This window comes from Miscanthus floridulus, chromosome 4 (genome assembly GCF_019320115.1).
Source record: "Miscanthus floridulus cultivar M001 chromosome 4, ASM1932011v1, whole genome shotgun sequence".
Classification (NCBI taxonomy): Eukaryota; Viridiplantae; Streptophyta; class Magnoliopsida; order Poales; family Poaceae; genus Miscanthus; species Miscanthus floridulus.
The window spans coordinates 79,188,611-79,210,552 of record NC_089583.1 but is presented as its reverse complement, the minus strand read 5'-3'; the positions used below and the strand labels follow the sequence as shown (position 1 = coordinate 79,210,552).

The window sequence follows — 21,942 nt, the reverse complement described above, 5'->3', positions numbered from 1 at the left end:
TCCTGGTTTATGTCATCGTAATAAAGAATAGAAATAAACGTGGCATGTTGTTAAATGGCATAGGGAATTTCATAACAGGGGCATGCAATATGTAGAGGTGATGCGACTGAGTGGTCTGAGGGAAACAACGCAAAAGGGTTTGGAGGAATGGTGTGAGAGAGTGGACCAAGAAAAGGGGAAACTGCAGCTGAGTTCTCTAAATTTGCATGTTCGAGCTCATGTTTGATCTTCCTATGGAAGTGCGGTTAGGAATGGCATCCCAGAAGAATTCCTTATGGAAAAATAAATTCTAATGATTCAAATACTCTAAAGTTCATGCTATCTTAAGGGACACTTATCATTTACAAATGCATAAATGCTTAGGTGCATCAAAATAGCATACATGCAAAAGCATAAGGTAAGAGCACCATAGACAATTCCCACAAAACACCTCGTATTCCTAGAGCTTGAGCTAATCTCCAAGCCAAACACCTCCTTTCCTACTCCAACTCCATTGTGAAGCTACTCCACAGTCCCACACGCCCTTAGGCCTTAGATGACATCAAACTTGACCAAGTTATCTAAGATCTGCTCAGAGTATATCAAAGCATAATGAATACAGTGAGCCTTAACTCAGTCTGTCCAACTGCTGCGTTCATTACCTTGTCGATTGCCAGCTGGGCATGAAAATGGCCAAGATATCTAATTTATTTCGTGTCCCTGCCTGCTGCGAGGATCCCTGCCACTGATTTTGCAGATGGACAATTCTGCATGCCTGCACCTGAGGTTCAGTTCAGGACCGCAATGGCAACTTGAGGGAAACAGAACTTGAAGCAAGCTACCTGTGCTTCAAGGCTCAAACCAACCTGATCGTGAGTCATATACGCCCCAGCAGCTCCGGGGACCAACCAGGTTCACCATGCGTCGCTCATCATGCACCAAATGGACTAGTGATGTGTCTGTTATTGTTGGATTGGACAGAGTAAACCAGCACCACACGCAAACCCAACTCTGCACCATTATTTTGCCAAGTGCTAACACAAATTCCGACAACGCCTCAAGATTCCCTAATCGACAAGCAATTGGATCCCATTCATGTATTTGAATTGTGAACTAATGGACCGTGCAAAGGGCTATCTGGTGCATGACAAAGTTTCCCAATGTGGACGTCATTTTCATCCAATTCTCTAGATACAAATAAAGAAATAATAAATAGCAATCCATCTTTTTATTCCTGACAGGGAGCAAGGATGGTTTGAGAATGTACCTGAAGATATGAAGAGTGGGCTTGTAAAATCATAACTATTTGTTGAATGATTAAAAATGACATTGAATATCTTACTTATCTTGATTTCATAAATTTCTTAAAAGTGTCCCAATTAACCATCGCATAACATAAAGGTAGATTTTGATCATTTGATACTAGGCCATTTTTTTCCTGGATACAGCAAATCTAGAAACAAAGCTAAAATACAGCAAATCTTGAAACAAAGCTGCAAAAAAAATCATCAAGGCAGGTCCTTCAGGGGGCAAAAAATCAAGGTAGGTCTAGTCATTAAGACATCTATAATTTCAAGCCCCCTGTCAAAGATCAGTAAGAAGGGCGGGCCTGGTGCAAGCGGTAGAGTCTTACCGCCTGTGACCGGAAGGTCCCGGGTTCGAGTCGCGGTCTCCTCGCATTGCACAGGCGATGGTAAGGCTTGCCACTGACACCCTTCCCTAAACCCCGCACGGAGCGGGAGCTCTCTGCACTGGGTACGCAGGTACTGTAGCAACTTTTTGGATTTTGGGGTGGAACTAAACAAGGGCTATATTGCTTAATTGAGTGAGGTTGCTTAACTGAGCAAGGATACACTATTGCTTAATGTGTGTGTGTTTAGATGCCTTGCCTTGCGATGTGTGGGCTAGCTTTATCTTGCTTCCATGAGCAAACCGAATTGGCTCCTCTGGATGGCCAAGCTTGTCGTTTATATTTTACTTTTCCCTCCTTTTATCTCTACCTAATTAATTCAATTGAGCCCTAGCAACTTCTCATAGGTCAAGGCGGGCTTCAAATTTAATATTATGGTTTTCTCTATGCTGGTTAGGACTATGATCCTAGATGGGATTTACGACATATTTGGTTGATACTTCATTTTGTCACAACTAAAGTTAGACAAAATGTGGTAGTCAAAAAAGGTGTGGCCAGCAAATCGAGCATAAAGTTTGCTATCAAAATAACTCTATGATATATAAGACATATATGGCTAAAAAGGTTTGGTGTGCTATAATAGAAGTGTAAATCAAAACATATCTAAATAACTATGACGACGCGACTAACTTGTGGCATGACCATACGTGAACAGGAACAAAATAATAATACACCTCCCTGCCAAGTTCAAAAAGACATGGCCAGAGGCCAGCTTCGTAGTGGTGATGTGATGGCCATGGGAGCTGATGCGAGGCATCGGAGCTAGCCTGCTTGCATCCTGCCACAAGAGACGACGACGGCCATGGGAGCCAAATAACACGTAGTCAAACTTCACTAGGATTAATATATGGAAAAAGTCTACTTCACCCCCCACATTTCATACTTGGTCTACTTCACCCCCCAACTATGAAACCGTCTGTTTTACTCCCTGAACTTTCTAAAACCGTCTATTTTACCCCCTGAGCGGTTTTCAGCGGCTGTTTTGCTACAGTAACAGCGGGTCTGCTACAGCAACAGTGGGTTGCTACAGTGCCAGTGGTTTTGAACTTTCTTTTTTTAATTTATTTTCGGTGAATTTTTAAAAATCATAGTAAATCATAGAAAAATCTAATTTTATTGGACTCCACATGAGTAGATCTACACAGTGAATATATAATACGGTATGCTTTAGTACAAATTTTTTTTGTAGCTTTAGATTAATTAGAAAATCTAATTTTGTCTGTAATTAATTAGAATTTATCTATAACTAAGTTATACATAGTCCAATGAGTACGAAATTTTTACTATAGTTCAAGCATACAATAATTAGCGTACCATAAAAATTTCACCACAATTGGACCATAGAAGCTGCAGCTATGAATTATTCCAATTAGTTACAGACAAAATTAGATTTTCCAATTAATCTAAGGCTACAGTAAAATTTTTGTACTAAAGCATACCGTATTATATATTCACTATGTAGATCTACTCATGTGGAATCCAACAAAATTAGATTTTTTATTTTATGATTTTTTCTATGATTTACTGTGATTTTTCAAAGATTCACCGAAAATTAAAAAAAAAAGAAAATTCAAACCCACCATAACTGTAGCAAACCCACCGCCACTGTAGCAAACCCACTGTCACTGTAGCAACCCCGCTGTCAAAAAACCGCCCGGGGGTAAAATAGACGGTTTTAGAAAATTCAGGGGGTAAAACAGACGGTTTCATAGTTGGGGGTGAAGTAGACCATGTATGAAAGGTGGGGGTTAAGTAGACTTTTTCCATTAATATATCGTCAATTTTCTTCATTAATTCTGATGCACCATACTAGGGAAATCTTTTAAAAAAAAAGATAATGGAAAGATATATCTGGCTTCATACTTATTAAAGATAAGTCACACCAATCTAATATAACTTAACACTACCACATTTCTAACTACTCTTCAGCTGCAACAGTGAAGAAGCATGTTCCACTTGATACAAGGTAAAAGGATGTGTTTGATAATCAGATGTGAACCTAGGCCTAGGGCCACTAGGGCCATCACTAGGGTGGTGTTTGATAATCAGATGTGAACCTAGGCCTAGGGCCACTAGGGCCATCACTAGGGTGGCGGATGAAGAGGCAGGGGCGGCGGGAGATATGGTTTGAAGTTGACTTTTTGGCTTTGTGTTCGGGTCAGACTATGTTGTATGATGGGCCAACAGAAAAAAAAAAAGTGTGGGTCATTCTATTCCTTGGCACCAACGCCAAACAAATCGCGTGGCCTATGGTTTTGTAGGCACGAACGTGAACTTAGCCTACCAAAAACTTATAATAGTGGTGTTTGCAATACATATTTCTCGGCGAGAACTACTATTTTCACGAGAGTTTATGATAACCCTCGTGCTAATACGATTTTTTATGGTGGTTTGCGCAACACCTTCACAAAATAACAAATTTTCGAGGCGGTTTGCAAAGCACCCTCATGAAAACATTTTCTATGGTGCGATTTACATCATCCTCCTGAAAAAGATTAATTTTATGGGAGTGTATTTTTAACTCCCACGAAAAATTGCCTCTCTTATAAAATCTCCGTTTTCTGGTGGGGCGTGACCCTAGTCATGACCTCGGTAGCCCATGTATACCCTATTAATTTTCAATCCAGTTCATAGTTTAGTCTACTGAAAACCCACCAGCAAACACACATTGTAGGCTGGAATTTATGATGGAATTGATCAACCCCCAACGATAACGACCGTCGGAAGTCACGTTCCTCCCCCTCTACCTCAAATCCGGTACATTCCCCAGTTATGATGCCGCAACGGCAACCCGTGATGCCCATATTGATACCGATGTACGTACACATCCACCATCAAACATGAAGCTCAACTCCACAAGATCCAATTACAAACATGTTCCCAGGCAGAGGCAGGCATGTTAACCTGTTGATTGGACAGGAACCTGTACCGAGTAAACACCCGTCCATGACCGGTGCCATGATTACGACGGCAACGGCGTACCGTACTTGCAAGATCGTTTGGCATGACCTTGGTCGCTGCGAGTGTTTTAGCTTGTCTGCAGGACTGTCGCCCGTTCGTTTCACTCATAAGTCGTAATCTTTTTAGCCAACGAATAATATTTTTCTCTCATAATAAATCAGTCAACAGTATTTTTAGCCATGGCTTATCAGCCAAGCGAACAGGACATGTACCATGAAAGACAGCAAGCTTCAGGGTCTGAGGGTTTTGGTAAACCTCCTCGTCTCCTCTTGCCTCTGGCTTCTGATTCTCCTTAGAAAATAATTATCTTAGTGGAGTGGTTTTATGTAATTCTCTATGATAAACTTAAGGGGACGTTTGGATCTCTTTATTTTAGAGGAATTGAAATCTACTTAATGATTTAGGCTATTTGGCTTGAAATTTGACATTTCATAACTTTTCCAAGCTCATAAATAAGCCTATTTCAAATTTATAGGGTGGGAGATAAAAATGGATTCTATAGATCACTATGCTATAATTCTACTCTCTAACTTATAGCACAATCTTCAACTTACTTCCCTACAATAGGAATGCAACGTATAAGTATGTCCCTTGTATGCCTAAAAATAAATATACAAATATATTTCATATACAATTATATTAGCTTAATTAATCTATGTCTAAATTATAATTATTAGAATGAATTCAATTCCAATGATCCAAACGGACGTAAAAAGTGATTCTTTACTGGAAGTGAATCAGGAGAAGCGGCTCTTTTTCCGCTCTAGCCTCCTGGTTTATGTCATCGTAATAAAGAATAGAAATAAACGTGGCATGTTGTTAAATGGCATAGGGAATTTCATAACAGGGGCATGCAATATGTAGAGGTGATGCGACTGAGTGGTCTGAGGGAAACAACGCAAAAGGGTTTGGAGGAATGGTGTGAGAGAGTGGACCAAGAAAAGGGGAAACTGCAGCTGAGTTCTCTAAATTTGCATGTTCGAGCTCATGTTTGATCTTCCTATGGAAGTGCGGTTAGGAATGGCATCCCAGAAGAATTCCTTATGGAAAAATAAATTCTAATGATTCAAATACTCTAAAGTTCATGCTATCTTAAGGGACAATTATCATTTACAAATGCATAAATGCTTAGGTGCATCAAAATAGCATACATGCAAAAGCATAAGGTAAGAGCACCATAGACAATTCCCACAAAACACCTCGTATTCCTAGAGCTTGAGCTAATCTCCAAGCCAAACACCTCCTTTCCTACTCCAACTCCATTGTGAAGCTACTCCACAGTCCCACACGCCCTTAGGCCTTAGATGACATCAAACTTGACCAAGTTATCTAAGATCTAATCTGTGTAATGAGTTTTATAATTAACTTATATTTAGTTCTCCTAAATAGCATCCAAACGTCTGATGTGACATGGACTAAAATTTAGTCCGGGAAACCAAACACCCCCTAAGATCTGCTCAGAGTATATCAAAGCATAATGAATACAGTGAGCCTTAACTCAGTCTGTCCAACTGCTGCGTTCATTACCTTGTCGATTGCCAGCTGGGCATGAAAATGGCCAAGATATCTAATTTATTTCGTGTCCCTGCCGGCTGCGAGGATCCCTGCCACTGATTTTGCAGATGGACAATTCTGCATGCCTGCACCTGAGGTTCAGTTCAGGACCGCAATGGCAACTTGAGGGAAACAGAACTTGAAGCAAGCTACCTGTGCTTCAAGGCTCAAACCAACCTGATCGTGAGTCATATACGCCCCAGCAGCTCCGGGGACCAACCAGGTTCACCCATGCGTCGCTCATCATGCACCAAATGGACTAGTGATGTGTCTGTTATTGTTGGATTGGACAGAGTAAACCAGCACCACACGCAAACCCAACTCTGCACCATTATTTTGCCAAGTGCTAACACAAATTCCGACAACGCCTCAAGATTCCCTAATCGACAAGCAATTGGATCCCATTCATGTATTTGAATTGTGAACTAATGGACCGTGCAAAGGGCTATCTGGTGCATGACAAAGTTTCCCAATGTGGACGTCATTTTCATCCAATTCTCTAGATACAAATAAAGAAATAATAAATAGCAATCCATCTTTTTATTCCTGACAGGGAGCAAGGATGGTTTGAGAATGTACCTGAAGATATGAAGAGTGGGCTTGTAAAATCATAACTATTTGTTGAATGATTAAAAATGACATTGAATATCTTACTTATCTTGATTTCATAAATTTCTTAAAAGTGTCCCAATTAACCATCGCATAACATAAAGGTAGATTTTGATCATTTGATACTAGGCCATTTTTTTTCCTGAATACAGCAAATCTAGAAACAAAGCTAAAATACAGCCAATCTTGAAACAAAGCTGCAAAAAAAATCATCAAGGCAGGTCCTTCAGGGGGCAAAAAATCAAGGTAGGTCTAGTCATTAAGACATCTATAATTTCAAGCCCCCTGTCAAAGATCAGTAACTACATAATCCTATACACTGAGACATTGTTTTGCACGAAGGCTGCATAAATTCCAAGTATCTAATGGAGAACTTTAACAAGTCAGGGTAATGCAGAAATATGCTATAAAAGTCACAATCAATTCATACAACTCCAATCAATTGTCGTTTTGTTTTGCGCTGTAAGTTCTATCAATAGCAATGGCAAACAAACAAACAGCTTTGGCTACTTCCATTTGGAGGATCTGTGTTGTATTGCTCAAAGCAGTCCAATCCTTGGTACTTTTTTTGTCTTAACTGCTGACAACATCTCTACCGCATAGCAAATGAGCCCAACAGAAAAGATAAAATAGCCCGCAACAAAATAGAAATGGCAAAACAGGGGAATATCAAGGAGTCCCAGATATCAATGCATCATCTTCTTTTCTACAAAATTGTTCGTCTTTAGTTTTTCCTAAGATAAGGCTCTCAAAGATAAATTTGATGGCATGGTACAACAATGCAACAGTCAATGCATAGAGCCACATACAATACAAACAATCCAAAATTGCGATTTCAAGTTAATCAGCACAATCAAAAGCTACATTAAACATAAATTTGAACAGCAAACACACAGACATTGTTGATTCATTAATGCTGTGAATATTGCAATATACGAAGGGCAATATGCAGTACTCAACCCTCATATAGAAATGGCCACCATGGAATTTACAACACAATAACCAAATGGACAACCAGTAAACAAAACCATCCCTAGAATAATTGCTGGGGACAAATAACAAGCTTGTCCATAGCGCTACAACAATATTGCAAGCTTGATGATTTGTACTTCACAATGTTATCCCTTCAGATCTAAGAAAACAGTAAGCATAGGGTAGATAGAAACATTGTCTTTTGCGTACTTGGCCCTAATGCATAGGTTAAGAGAGTGTGCCAAAGCCAACTAATAATTTTGTTCAGGAAACAGCTATGGACTGCTATATTTTTAAGTCAAAAACAGTAAGTCCATTAATGACATTATAAATTCATTTAGCGAAGATATGCTGCGGACCTCAAAGTGGTGCGGAAAGGGATTTTGGCATCTTCAATAGTCTACTATCACAAAACACAAAAAATACACCATAACTATTTAGGTTTACATTGGTAGCTTTGCTCTCATCGAATTTCATTTCAGATTTAAAAAGCAACAATTTTCTAAAATTTACAAGGCCAGCTCATCAGGTTCCTATCCAATGAGCTTCAAATTCAGTGGGTTCTAAAATTTGTTCCTGACAAAATACATATAAAACCTACCCCTCCCATATGAGAAGAAAGTACCAAATACAGCCATGTGCAAATATGGTCCCAAATAATTATTAGAATATGTGCAAGCACACTGACAAAGAAAGGCACATACTCAAATTATTTTTAGATAAGTTGTCAAAAAGCGTTCTGGCAGCAAAGTAAAGGTTCGTTTGCTTAATACAAAAGTAGCATATCCTCTTCCAAGTTCCAAAATATTTTGCTGTCATAGAAACTACAAAGCACAAGGATTTGTAGACAGCTAATCTGACTGTTGCTCTCAACTAGCAGCATTTTCTGCACATCAATTCAAATGAAAAACGATATTCAATACTGTAATTGCAAAGAACAACAATATGCAATTACAAAAAAGGCAGATCCTGTATTTCCAATGATGATTTGGCTTAAAAACTTTACAAGACTTCATGGTTGTAACATGTACTGAGGTATTTAGCTAAAAAAGCAACAAGTAAAAGGAATACACAAGAGTGAATATCACAACTTAACCAAAGAGTTCCAGTTCTGCAAGGGCTTATTTGTAACCTAACTAAATCAACATTATTGAACTGAAACTAAGTAAACTTGTCATCCATAGCTGTTAAACTATCTATCATCTTTTCCCATCTTACTTTGGGGCCTGTAGACATTTTAACTTCAAGCGTCAAGTTATTTGCTCGTGCTAACATGAGATGAGACCACTCACCCATTTGCTGATGAAATTTAAACTTAAATTGCAGTTTATTTTCACTATTTTAGACATATATGACATTTTTTCCATGTCATGACCAAAGGAAATATGCTGGCATAAATTATCTGATCTCACAATGATATGGTTCGTTAAACAAAAACAATATAGCGGATTTTGTGGAGTCCTACCAAATAGTTAAAATGCAACTGGATTCTGGTGGGGAGCTGACAAGAATCACTTCTCCTATTTACACTACAAACTGGGAGCTAAAAAATGCTCTTCACAGCTCCTCGTCAATCACCAGTTCACCACTAGAATCACTTCTCACCTGCTCTCCAGCCTCCTCCCCACAAGAATCACTCCATCAGAGAATCAAGAAGTAAAGCTTAAGAATTAGGAAGGGGAGCTCTACCAAACTGGCCCTAAATAGTCATTTAGCTCAGTTTAAACACCATTAAACGCTAAACGGTGGTACACCTGTTTCTGTTTAATCAATCGTTTATCCCGTTTAAATGGCTGTTTCACCAGGCTAAACGGTAGGTGAGCGATTGTTTAGCGGAAAACACTGATAATGAATAACTTAAACAGAAACAGTTTTATTTCCTGACCATTTCGTTAAAAAAAACAATATATCTCTGAATGGTCGTATGCATCTTTATCTCTTTACGTACAAAACAAGCAAGAGAGAGAAACATTGTATCCTAATTTTCTGCATGTTGGGCACTGCACAAGAAAAGATGCAGGATGCTGAGGCAAAATTTGTGAGTTAGAGCAAAAAGTACCTCTTGGTACTCATGTTCTTATAGAAAATGTATGATTGAATAATTAAGAACATGTCACAATAAGCATGGAATTGATGCAGTTACAGGAAAATAAATTGCCATAGTTACATATGGAGAATATGGAAAGAGGAGCATAAAAGTAGCTAGTTTACTGTGAAATGGTAAATTTTACAGTATGATTGACTTCCTCATTTGTCAATAGGAGGTTCTTCAAGCCACTTGGCACGAAACCCAGTCCCTTGGCAATCAGCACAACTTGTGAAGCCCTGAGATAGAAGAATATCTTATGTAAATGTTCAATAGATTACTTCATGCAAATGGACTTGTTCATGGAGCACAAAAGTGCTGCACAGCATACTTATTTCACGTTAAGTGGTCTGCATGTAGATGTATTCGCAAAATCTGTAAACTGCGGCAAGGAACAACTTATACAACCTTTCCAGAGCATATCACACATTTTGAATTTCTTGAGGGTACTTCACACAACATGTTGTCGCCAAGGATAAAGAAGCCTGTTCCTGCACACCACTTGCACTCCACGTGGCCAGCAGATTGACAAGAAGAGCAAGAAACTGGTCTTGGTTGCTGCATACCACCAGATCATGAATGTTAGAGTTAGGCTGCAGGACAAAGCTGCACACTAATAAAAATCACTGCTGTAGATAAAATAAAGAATAGGTTTGCCCACTTCTGATCGAATTTAACTCTCTTCTCTAGTGACCAGTCCTCAGATGACGGAATAACAAGAAACTGGGATCTTTATTTAGCTGCCCATTAGGCAAGGCGTCCACAAATTTGATTTCTAGGTAATGCAAATTTAACTTTTAAGCAACGTACATCATATAATTAACATTACATATATTTTTATTAGTTAGAGCTTTCAAGAACTAAAAGAAACCAATTAGAAAATGTAGCATTTCCATTTTCAATCCATGTTCTCCGAATCAGGTTTAGGTCACATACATGAAAAAAATCAACACCATGTTCTTCCAAATCTTTGGAACACTTCTCCTTATTTTGTACACACAAGTAATTGAATTAATCAGATAATATAAAAGCAATCCTAGCATATAAATATGCCTTAGACTTAGGATGTTTTCTTGTTGAAGACCACAGCATGCTCCGCAAAACAATAATAGTATGAATACTCTAGTTATCACATAAGGGGAAATTAGTTGTACAGCTCCTTTGAGCAACTCCTAAATCCTAATGAACCACAAAAATTCAAAGTTCACATAAAAAACATAAAAAATTGGTAAAAGCTAGAGTAGCTAAGCCTTGTTTAAAGGAGGGTACACATAGCTTAAATGAACAGATAAACTCTCTCAAATGGTGTGGGGTCCTGGGCTTCTTCACAAGGAAACTTCATGTCCCCTTAATTTTAATATAAGTTAAAGCCCCTTGCCCCCAATTTCTCAAGAGAGTTAGCTAAGCTCCCACAGATAACATGTGGCTTCTCAAGGAAGCTTAAGAGGGTGTTTGGTTCACTACCATGGTTTGTCACAGCAAACACCACAAGGTTGACCATTGCTTGATTCACGAGTCACGATTAAATGTGTGATTTGCTACTTTCTTAGCTTCTAGCCCCAGCTGTCCATACATCTAACCCAAACTTACCGCAAGTATGGTGAATGATTTGTTCACCACGAGTTGTGGCTTACCACAATTTCAGCACAAACAGTGTCTAGCAAAATACTGAAAGCAGTTGAAGCGCTTCTCGACAAATTTCTCAGAAGAGCTAGTTAAGCTCCCCAGTCACACATAAGTGATGATTTGGGATTGTCTCAGTTCAACTATTCCAAACTTTGGCTACACACTACTTTTTTAAGTACTGAGTTGTAAAAATTAGCAGTCAAAGTTTGTGATAGTTGACTTTGGGCAACCTCAGAATGTCACTTATTTGTAACTAGATTTATGTCTGACTGTATGCACTCAATGCTATGGGGCCTTTTGAACCAACAGTTACTTGTACTTGGATTATGAGTTCAACATCTACATATACTATTTCTGATATCTTCTACCTGCAGCACTGGCATGGATGATTTGAACATTGAACCATCATGGCAACAGCGTTTTATCGTCTCTAACTAAAATTTTCCCGATGAGGGTATTGAATTCAGTTGATCATCGCGCGAATTCACCACAGAAATTCCTTTGAAATACAAGTCCGAAGCCCCAAACCCTGATACGGCGTTCACTGTTGAAGCATACACCTTACACAAGGGAGAAGAACCTAGCCACGTGCCTACACCCACAACTACGGAATATTCCTAAAACGACAACAACTTAACACAACCCATTGCGGGCCAATCGAACAAACAAACAACAAACATCCCGGAAGCAGAGCGATTAGGGAGGGGGGAACCTGGGAGATTAGCCAGGCGCGGTCTATACGCTTGGCGAAGTCGGAGGAGCTCCCGGGTGAGTCGACGGTGGAGGCCATGGGAGCGAGGAGCCGGAGCTGGTGCCTTGGCGTCCGCCGAGAAGGGCCAGTGAAAGGCTTCCGAAAGCTTCTAGGAGGGGTGGGGCGGCGGGGGCATGGGGTGAAGGCCGCCCCGTGGGCCCCGCAGATGGTCGCCGGCGTTTGCATCGCACGGAGGGGCTCCGGCTCGGGTCCGAGAGGAGCGGGGCGAAAGGAGGCAGGACAGCAGGAGAGTGGGGACCGAGCCGTAGCTCGTTTGGTGAGCTCTCCAGCCTAGCACACGTCAGATTCCTGCCGAGCAATCCGAAGCCCAAACGAAGCCACAGGAAAAAAAATCGTTCGTACTCCGTAAGTCGTAACACGTGAGGTCCGAAGCCCAGGGGAAAAAAACACCAGCAGCCAGCGATAAAAAACAGCTTCAAGGATCGAAGCTTGGCCACCATGGTTCACCTATTAATTGCTTACCACCGCACTAGAGCCTTTTTCTATTATCAGTTGCTAATACCTTCAAATCTTTTCTCTATTTATAAATGATTCTACCAGTGGTTAAGGCCTTATGGTTGGCACGACCGAAAAATAATACCGTAAAAATGTGTCATTGCATATATTAGAATAATAGATATTATATTATGTATATAATATTAAAATACGGATCTAAAAGCGAATTGAAACTGATGATGCATCATAGTAGTAGACTCTGATCCTAAGCCAAAACATGTCCATACAAATTAGATCAGCACGCGACCACACACGATATTAAGTCCTATTCCAGAAATGAATCGGAATGGATGATATCGACTTAAAATGAATTCAGCCGAACCACAAGTCGTTTAGGTAAACCACGTAACAAGTTTTACCTCCGTTGCAACATATGAGCATATTTGCTATAATATTAAAGAGTGAAGGGATTCATTCGTCATTTTTATTTTTACGCCGCATAATGCCCTCGTGCCTCTGTGATCTCTATTTTGTTTGTGGCCTGAACTTATGGCCCATGCTCATATGAGCTAGAATCATGTGCTTGTGTCCAACCATACAAAGTTCAATTTCAAAACATGTAGGAACAATGACGTGACCATTACATAAATCTTCAAGTCTCGTAACGATATAAAATATGATTCTAATATGTATTGAAATAGATATCATGATCATTATATTAATCTTCGAGACGCAAGATGTTCATGTGATGTAACAGGAAGTATGTACCGTTGCAACGCACGAACATATTTGCTAGTGATACTAATTATACATTATAATATTAATATTCTTTTATATATAATTGGTCAAAGTTAAAAATATTTGACTTGTCGGGAAGAAATTTTGTCTCTTTATTATTTAGTATAGATATAGAAAAACATGGAATTTTTCTCGAACGCGGACTACGCTCACACATGCACGTCAACTTGTGATTTAAATTGACTGTTAAAAGGTGCCCTAGTGACTTTTAAGAATTGAAAGGAATAGGAACATGGACTCCTTCAATTTTGGAATTATAATGCACTCTTTCTAGTAGTTTATAAGACATTTTGCGTAGATCAAGAGCTAAACTTTGGAATATTAAACAATAATTATCTCTTTTGTTGTGAAAGGTTCTGTAGCGTAGTAGTGGTTACAAGGGGCTTAATAGCACCTCAGGTCTTAGATTTGACTCCCCTTGGGAGTGAATATTCAATTTTGCTGGTGTTTTTTCAATGTTTATTAGTTTTTTGCTAGTTTAGTTTTTCGATTAAAAACTAAATCGTTGTAATAATGGATAGTTGTGTGCAAAACTCTTATAAACATTCAAAATTATCTCTTTTGTGTTTCAATGTAGTTTTTCAATGTTTATTGCTTTTGCTAGTTTAGTTTTTCGATTAAAAACTAAATCGTTGTAATAATGGATAGTTGTGTGCAAAACTCTTATAAACATTCAAAAAAAATTATCTTTTTGTGTTTCAATGTTGTATTGCTTTTCGCTAGTTTAGTTTTTTTTTCAATTATAAGAAATATGTCGTTGTAATAATGGATGATTGTGTGCAAAACTCAAATAAACATCACGGAAAGCATAGCGATTAGGGGGTGTGGGAGAACCTGGGAGATTAGCCAGGCGCACTCTATGCGCTTGGCGAAGTCGAAGGAGCGTGCATGTGTTTATAGGGTAAGTGTACGTGTGTGTTTTTACTAAGTGTACGTGCGTTTATATATGTATGTGCATTGTGAGCATTTGTCTATCTCTTTTGTTTTCAATGACTTTTGCTAGTTTAATTTTTTCGATTAAAAACTACATCGTAAAGTTTAATTTTTTCGATTAAAAACTCCATCGTAATGGATGGTTGTAGGTAAAACTCTTATCACACGGAAGCATAGGGGTTAGGAGGTGTGGGAGAACCTGGAAGATTAGCCAGGCGCGCTCTATGCGCTTGGCGAAGTCGGCGGAGGAGCTCCCGGGTGAGTCGACGGTGGAGGCCATGGGAGCGAGGAGCCGGTGCCCTGGCGTCCGCCGAGAAGGGCCAGCGAAAGGCTTCAGGAGGCTTCCAGGAGGGGTGCGGCAGCGGGGGCATGGGGTGAGGGCTGCCCCGTGGGCCCCGCAGCTGGTCGCCGGCGTCTGCATCGCATGCACACGGAGGGGCTCCGGCGCTGCGCCTCGGGTAGGAGAGGGCAAGGGCGAGGCGGAAGGAGGCAGGACAGCAGGAGAGCCTCAAGTACCGTGGACCTCTTGTTCCCACGGGGTTCACTGGTTCGATCGATCGCGCGAACGCCAAATATTAATTGCCCGGCGGTTTTCGTCCCGTCCGCATCGGCAACCCAACGGCCGCGAGGAGCTCATCGTTGATTTGGCTTGCGGGTTGTGGGCTTGTGGTGTTCTATGGTCCTGTGGAGATCGAGATCGAGATCGGAAACAACAGGCTAGGGCTCGTTCGTCTGCTTCTGCGTTGCATTTGCATCCACCGGCGCCGGTTGTCTTTGCTTTCATTCGCCCAGCGGATCGGACCGGGGTGGCCACCGGATCCATGCGATGCGACTCCTCACGGTCACACACAGCCCCGGCCATCGAATGATGTGACTGGCCAGGCCGCGTTTACGTTAGCATGCTGCGGCTGGGCACGGCAGCAGCAGAACCGCGTGCGCGTGATTTGTCAGCGACGATTACCGCCACGCCACCGTGGTGGTGCCGCCAATGCGAGCGATGGGCTGCCGCGGCAGTTGCGGCGCAGAGTCCCATCAGATGTGGGCTGTATGGCTCCCGTAGTTGTGGACCACGCGCGTGCTGACCGGGCTGAAATCTAGCGCTCGTCAGTCACTGACAGGTGGGCCAAACATGGCGGCGGGCCGGTATCGAGTCGTCGTTGGCTGGCTGGCCGCTGCAGGTCTGCCGGAGGCGTCGCGGTCTGATGTGGCAACGAATTTTAAGTAGAAAGAGAAACGACGTTGGGTCGGGTTCCAACCAACAAGAAACCGCCGATTTTTGCGTCGTTTTGACGGTAGGACCAGAGGCCTGTAGTCCGCACACGGCACACGAGCAGCAGGGCTCGCCGTATGCGTCGTGCCACGGCCTGCAGCCACCGCCGTCCGCCGCCCGCCGGGGCCCCGCGTCCCGTGCATTCCCAGGCCCGAGCCATGCACCTCCGTAGACGACGCAACCCGCCGCACAGCAAGCTCGCCGGCTGCCGCGCGCGATGTCGGCACGCTCCTAGCTACCTGCGTACACGCCCGCTCGTCCGCGCCTGCGTGCGTGGGCGCACTTGTCGCTGCCGCGCGCATGCCCGCACCGCCGTCCGCGCCTGTGCCGCCATCACGTGCTGCACTGGACCTCGCTGATGGCCGCGCCTTGCTGCCCCCCTCGTTGGCTGCGCTGTGGTTTCGGATCTCGCGGAGAGAGATACAGAAGAATAGTCGCCACCGGCCACGCCGTGCCGCCCGCCATGTCCCTGTGCGTGCCCTGCCACCTCCCTGCGTGCGCTGCCCTGCTCGAGCGCCCGTGCCAGCCGCCGCGCTTGGCCGCCCGCGCCACCGCGTTTGCCACCCGCGCCGGTCCTCGCGTTGCCGCACTCGAGTGCCCGTGGGCCGTGCCGACCAGCCACGCTGATGTTCTGGACGCGCGCTTCTGCTCACCGGCCAAGACAGTGCGAACTGAGCGGAGAGAGAGGAAGAAAATGATTGGCTTGAATTCTACTGGAGCCTACGTGTAACTATGGGAACTATATAGGTTGGATCGGAGATGCCCTGATGGACCGAAGACCGAAGTGAAACTTCTTTTGTTCCCCTACCGGGAATTCTTGGGGAGCGTGGGAATCTTTCTTTTTAAAAAAAAACATGGAGATTTTTCTCAAACACGAACACGGACTAGGGACTACACTCACGTGCACGTCAGCTTGAGATTTAAAATGATTGTTACAGGCGCCCTAATGACTAGTGTGTTTTAAGAATTAAAAGGAAAACAATTATTGTGTTGTCGATGGCATAAGTGCAGCTGCACCAGTGAAGCCGTGTGTGGGCCTAATGGCCATGGCAGCACGCACACCTAGTATCATCAGGCTCTGCCAGGCAACCTAGGACGGCGGTGTGCCAACCATCGAGAAGACATAGGCTAGCACTGTGCAACGATGCGTGGGGTGGCACGGCAACCTTGTGCGTGTGGATCTAGACGGTCACGATTGACCGAGTGTGCAACTCTTACGGTGCCCTTAACGATCGAGAAAGAGCGACGTACATGGAAGATCTAATTGTCCCATCAGTATACGAGATGACACAACAGTTGGTAGAGCTCAGCATGACAAGGAGTAGTTGGATCACGTGATGGTCGATCGATTGCTCCACTATCGGTCTTTTCCAACAGTTGATCCTCATAATTTCAGTATGCTTGATGTATCTTCTGCCTTGCCTCATGGTTATCGATTTCCTGCGCCCTCGATCTTAAGGGCTACCATTCTTATAGGGTCATAGGTATATGGCAATCCATTGCGCACGTGCTAATGAGACTCTAGAGGTGGAACAGGTTAGGACCTAAGAGAGGGAGCCGAACGAAGTTCCATCTGCGTCCGACACAATAGACAAAACCGATGATAAAAACATTGATTACGAAGCACATACACGAATGTAACTCGAGCAAAAAAATTAATGGAAGCAACAAATTAGTGGTGAAGATATCTGTTCAAAACAAAGATACTCATTAAAAAAGAAATACAACCAGATATTTTAGTGTTAGAGATAAAAGCATAGGTAACAAATCAAAATGAGAGGTACACTTGAAAAAATACAAAACTATGGAAAGAAAAATCTAAGCAGACGAAAACTTTGCGAGAAAAGAAGGTGAAAACATGGAAAGAAAATAAATGACGGAACAAAAAAATACGCAAAAAAGGGAAAAAGAAAGATTGACGACAATAAAAACAAAACCAAGTGGAGAACGAAATTGGAAAGGAAAATGCTAAAAGAAACAAAAAAAACATCTGACGACTGATTAAACAATGGAACGAGCGGAAACGGAAACGGACACTATGAAAAAATTGATGTTTATTTATTAGGAAATTAGAAGGATTTATTTGATTAGGATTCATAATTAACTATCTGCGTTATCTCAAGGACTTGTATCCGAGCTGAACTCCACGTTCACTGAGTTAGTTAGGAAAAGACTGAAAAAATGGATGGTAGTGAGATTTTAATATAGATATAGATTTATTAGTAGTAGTATAAAGTCTTTTTTACGACCCTAATGATTTATTCCTCTTCCCCTAACATCTCCACTCTAAGTTTTTGTGCCTTGCAACGTTGTGACCCCATAAGCTGGTTAGACAGAGAAGAGCACCTAACTATACATGTTGTCATTTTTTTTTATCTAAAAACTAACCGAGCCGACGAACACGTGGAAAGAAATCAGACTTCCATAGATAGAAACGGAAAGAACATAGAAGAACAAAGAAGGAATTTGAAACGGACATGTATGGATCAGAAGACAAATCAAAATTTGAAACGGCAAATCCAGATTGTAGGGAGGCACAAAACCAACGTATAAAAAGATATGGAAGGGCAGAAAAGAATAATACGGCAGAAATTTTGCTTCTTGTTTTGTTCTAGCCCGGCAGTAGCAGGTACAACATAGGGCTGCACTTTTACATCAGGAATTCCTGAGTTTCTCGAATTCAATTTAGATCCTTCCACCTTTTCTTTCTCTCTTGCACTTTTCCACCAGGATCACTTCCTTCTCTTATATTTCTGTATCTGATCCTTTTTCCCAAACCACGAACAGAGGCGCCCGACCTCAGGATGATAGTCCTACAGGGACTTTGTAAGCTGACGAAGAGGCAGAAAAAAATTGACTCAAATTTTACCACTTTATTATTAGGTATAGAAAAGGGAAATAGGAATATGGACTCCTCCATTTTTCGACTTATCATGTACTCTTTCGTGTAGTTTATAAGGCATTTTAAGTAGGTCAAGAATTAAACTTTATAATTATAATCTCAACCAAAAAAATTTCTCTTTTGTTTCTGACGTTTTTATTTCTTTTTGCTAGCTTAGTTTTTTCGATTAAAGACTACATCGCTGTAATAATGGATGGTTATATGCAAAACTTTTGCAAAGGCCGAAATATACCTTTTTTCTAAAAACAATTTAGCTAACGTTTTAAGTCATTGTAATACAAACTTGATACTAGTAGACCTATAGTCAAATGTATTATTCAATAATTATAAGTAATATAAATATATAATATAAAGTAAATGAATGGTCAATTTGCAATTTTAGAAGACCATGTTATGTAAAAATACGCCTTATAAGTTGGATCGGAGAGAGTATTGTATCTTCTCTTGTTAGAGCTAGCAGATTTTTCGTAATGTCTTACGTATTGTTTGACAAAAAAACATTAAGACATCTCTGACATGTAGCCCTAAAACCAAACATAAATACTCAACAATTTTATAAAAAAGGCTGCGACGAGTTACATGCATTCGTAAAATGAACTCGCATTATCTCTTGCGCTCCATCTTTTTTTCCCTAAAGTAACATAAGAAAATATGACCATCATATCTTGAAAAAAAGTCTATCTGACCTCCCTTGAATGATCGATTTGTCTCTTCAATAAGAAATTTCAGTTTTTAAACTCTCCCGACTTTTTAAACCGTTCGATTTACCTCTTGAGAGGTTTTGAAAGCAGATTAGCTAAGGTGGCACAATGTCACACGTCCTAAGGGGCACCACGTTAGCTACAAGGAGCTAAATTGGACTGTGTTAATAGTTTAGGGGCCAATTAGATTTTATCGGAAAGAATAGATTTAAATCACAAGAGAAGCTTTTGCTGTCACCAACTTTACGGTTACAGGTACGAAAAGCTTTGCTCTACGATGTTACTGTCTCAATTCAGTCGTAAAAAAGTGTAGACAAATGATGACCCCCTTTGAGAAATAGAACAAAAAATGAGTAAGAAAACTTCACAAAGCTTGGAAGACAAGCTGCGAATACATGTACTTAATGTTAAAGTATATTATTAGGTTTGTTGTTCCTCACTTTTACCCACCTTCTTTCTTTTCACACTCTCACTTTCTCGTTTACATCAACGACAAATGTATACCTACGACAAGAATCCGAGACATAGGTCGAGCATCGGTCCATCATCCCTCACCCAATCCTATTTTTCGTCGATTGGTCCATTGTTCGTCGCTCCCACCGTTCTTGCCTTCACAGATTTTTCTTTAGAAATTCTTGCCTTCATAGATGGCAGACATAGATGGGGGACCCTAGCCACCGACCCGGGCGGTAGTTACTTGGCGTCGACACCCCCCCCCCCCCCCCCCCAATTATTTTCCTGCCATGCAATATTGGGCCGCGCGTAGCAAGCTGAATTTGAGCCTACGTGATGATCAGGCCCGCGTAATGCGCAGCCAACCAGAAAGCATGCAGGAAATCCAAATTTGCTGCCATCAGCATATATCCTATACTTTTGAAGTAGAAAAAAATCCGTAGCTCCTAAACCAAGTATCTTAATTAAAATCCGATTGCACCATCGTGTTCCTTGCAATAAACTCTTCAAAACAAGACCCCACTATGGATACAATTCGATAATTTTTTATAAACATTTATCTCATGATGAACCTGTATTTAAATATCATCGTCGAACATCACATTAACATTACACGAACATCGCAGAAAATAACATGGAACATTATATGTATACTACGCGAACATCATATATATCATGAAATGTAAAAAACTAAAAAATACAAAGTAAATTAGTGAAGTAATTAATTATAGTCAAATAAAAAAAATACTATCAAACAACGCAAATATATTGTAGAACATCACACTAAGACTAACGAACATCGCTAAATATAGCATAGAACATCATATGTATACTACGCGAACATTAAAAATACATCGTAGAACATCACATTAAGATTACACGAACATCGCTAAATATAGCATAGAACATTATATGTATACTACGCGAACATCACAAATACATCGTAGAACATCACATTAAGACTAACACAAACATTGCTAAATATATCATAGAACATCATATGTATACTACGCAAACATCGCAAATATCATGAAAATATAAAATAAAAATAATAAAATTAAGTAAGTAATTAATTAGAGTCAAATAAAAAGAAAAAAAATGCTACCGAACATCACAAAATATATCCTAGAACATCAATGTATTCTTACTGAACATCATAAAATACATCGTAGAACATCACATTCCTACTCGCGGACATAAAAAATACATCATAGAACATTACATATATACTACATAAACATCGCGTGTATTTGTAATAAAAAAGATGAAACATATACAAAATAAATTTAAAATGTATAAATATTAAAAAATAAAAAGATAAGAAAACAAAAAGGAAAGAAAAATAAAAACTAAATAGAAGCTAGGAAAGGAAAAAAAAGAAAAAGAAATAAAAATTAATAGAGTAAAATAAATATAGTAAAGAATAAAGAAAATAAAAAGACAAAAGTACAAAAAAAGGAAAATGAAAATAAATGAATGAAAGGAAAGAACAAAGAAAAGGAAAATATACAATAAAAATGAAAATAGAAAAAGGAAACAAAAGAATAATAAAAGACCAAAAAAAGGAGAAAGAAAAAAGAAATAGAACAAAAGAAAGAAAAATAAAAAAATAATAAAAGATGAAAAGAAAGAAAAATAAAAAAGAAATAGTATAAAGGAATGAAAAACAAAAACAAAAAAGAAATAGAAAAAAGAAAAAAAAACACAACTAACCGAACCAACCAACGGAACGAATCAACGAATTCGACGGAACGGCTACCTGCGCTGGGGCGCTCTACCTGGGCTAGCGCTGGGCCGTCACCAGCTGCTGTGGGCCGAAATCGGGTCTTCGGTCCGACTGGTCGGCAGCGGACATAGATCCATAACACGAGTCCAAGGATGAAGGCCCAATGAAGGTCGGTGTTGCCATACATACATGGCCGTGTCGTTCACAAATCACAACACGAGTGCAGGGCTCAGGGCCCGGTGAAGGTTGGTATTGCCATACACGGGCGTATAGTCTATTTAATCTATTTACACGCTGTTTAAATGCTACACACAATAACCAGTCGTTTTTGTCTAATCGTCCATTTTCTCCTGTTAACCCCGTTCAAGTGCACGACTTGTTACCGTTATAGTTTCGATGAACATTGACGAAGTTTGAGTGTTTTTACAGTGTGGTGCATTTGCTAGCACCACACCGATCATTTTATGGTGTGGAT

General features: G+C 40.6%; 1 protein-coding gene across 2 annotated transcripts; it reads right to left on the bottom strand.

The window, feature by feature from the left end:
- Positions 1 to 9,790: 9,790 nt before the first annotated feature.
- Positions 9,791 to 15,092, bottom strand: LOC136549862 (protein disulfide-isomerase LQY1, chloroplastic-like). Of its 2 annotated transcripts, XM_066541285.1 has the most exons (4): positions 14,615 to 15,092; positions 12,190 to 12,537; positions 10,260 to 10,409; positions 9,791 to 10,090 (listed from the first exon to the last, which is right to left on the bottom strand). In XM_066541285.1, the coding sequence occupies exons 2-4, from the start codon at positions 12,412 to 12,414 to the stop codon at positions 10,013 to 10,015; spliced, it is 453 nt and encodes a 150-aa protein (XP_066397382.1). In that variant the 5' UTR covers positions 12,415 to 12,537; positions 14,615 to 15,092; the 3' UTR covers positions 9,791 to 10,012. The 2 variants fall into 2 exon arrangements, with proteins under 2 accessions (XP_066397382.1, XP_066397383.1); XM_066541286.1 differs by lacking the exon at positions 12,190 to 12,537 and having other exon boundaries at positions 14,615 to 15,058.
- Between the last annotated feature and the right edge of the window lie 6,850 nt (positions 15,093 to 21,942).

What these genes read in the sequence shown, in the direction of transcription:
- LOC136549862 (XM_066541285.1), bottom strand. Translation starts at nt 12,414, where the DNA reads ATGCAAACGCCGGCGACCATCTGCGGGGCCCACGGGGCGGCCTTCACC. An exon ending in GCGCCTGGCTAATCTCCCAG is followed by an intron (nt 10,410 to 12,189) that starts GTTCCCCCCTCC and finishes GGTGGTATGCAG; the next exon opens with CAACCAAGACCAGTTTCTTG. An exon ending in GTGTGATATGCTCTGGAAAG is followed by an intron (nt 10,091 to 10,259) that starts GTTGTATAAGTT and finishes CTTCTATCTCAG; the next exon opens with GGCTTCACAAGTTGTGCTGA.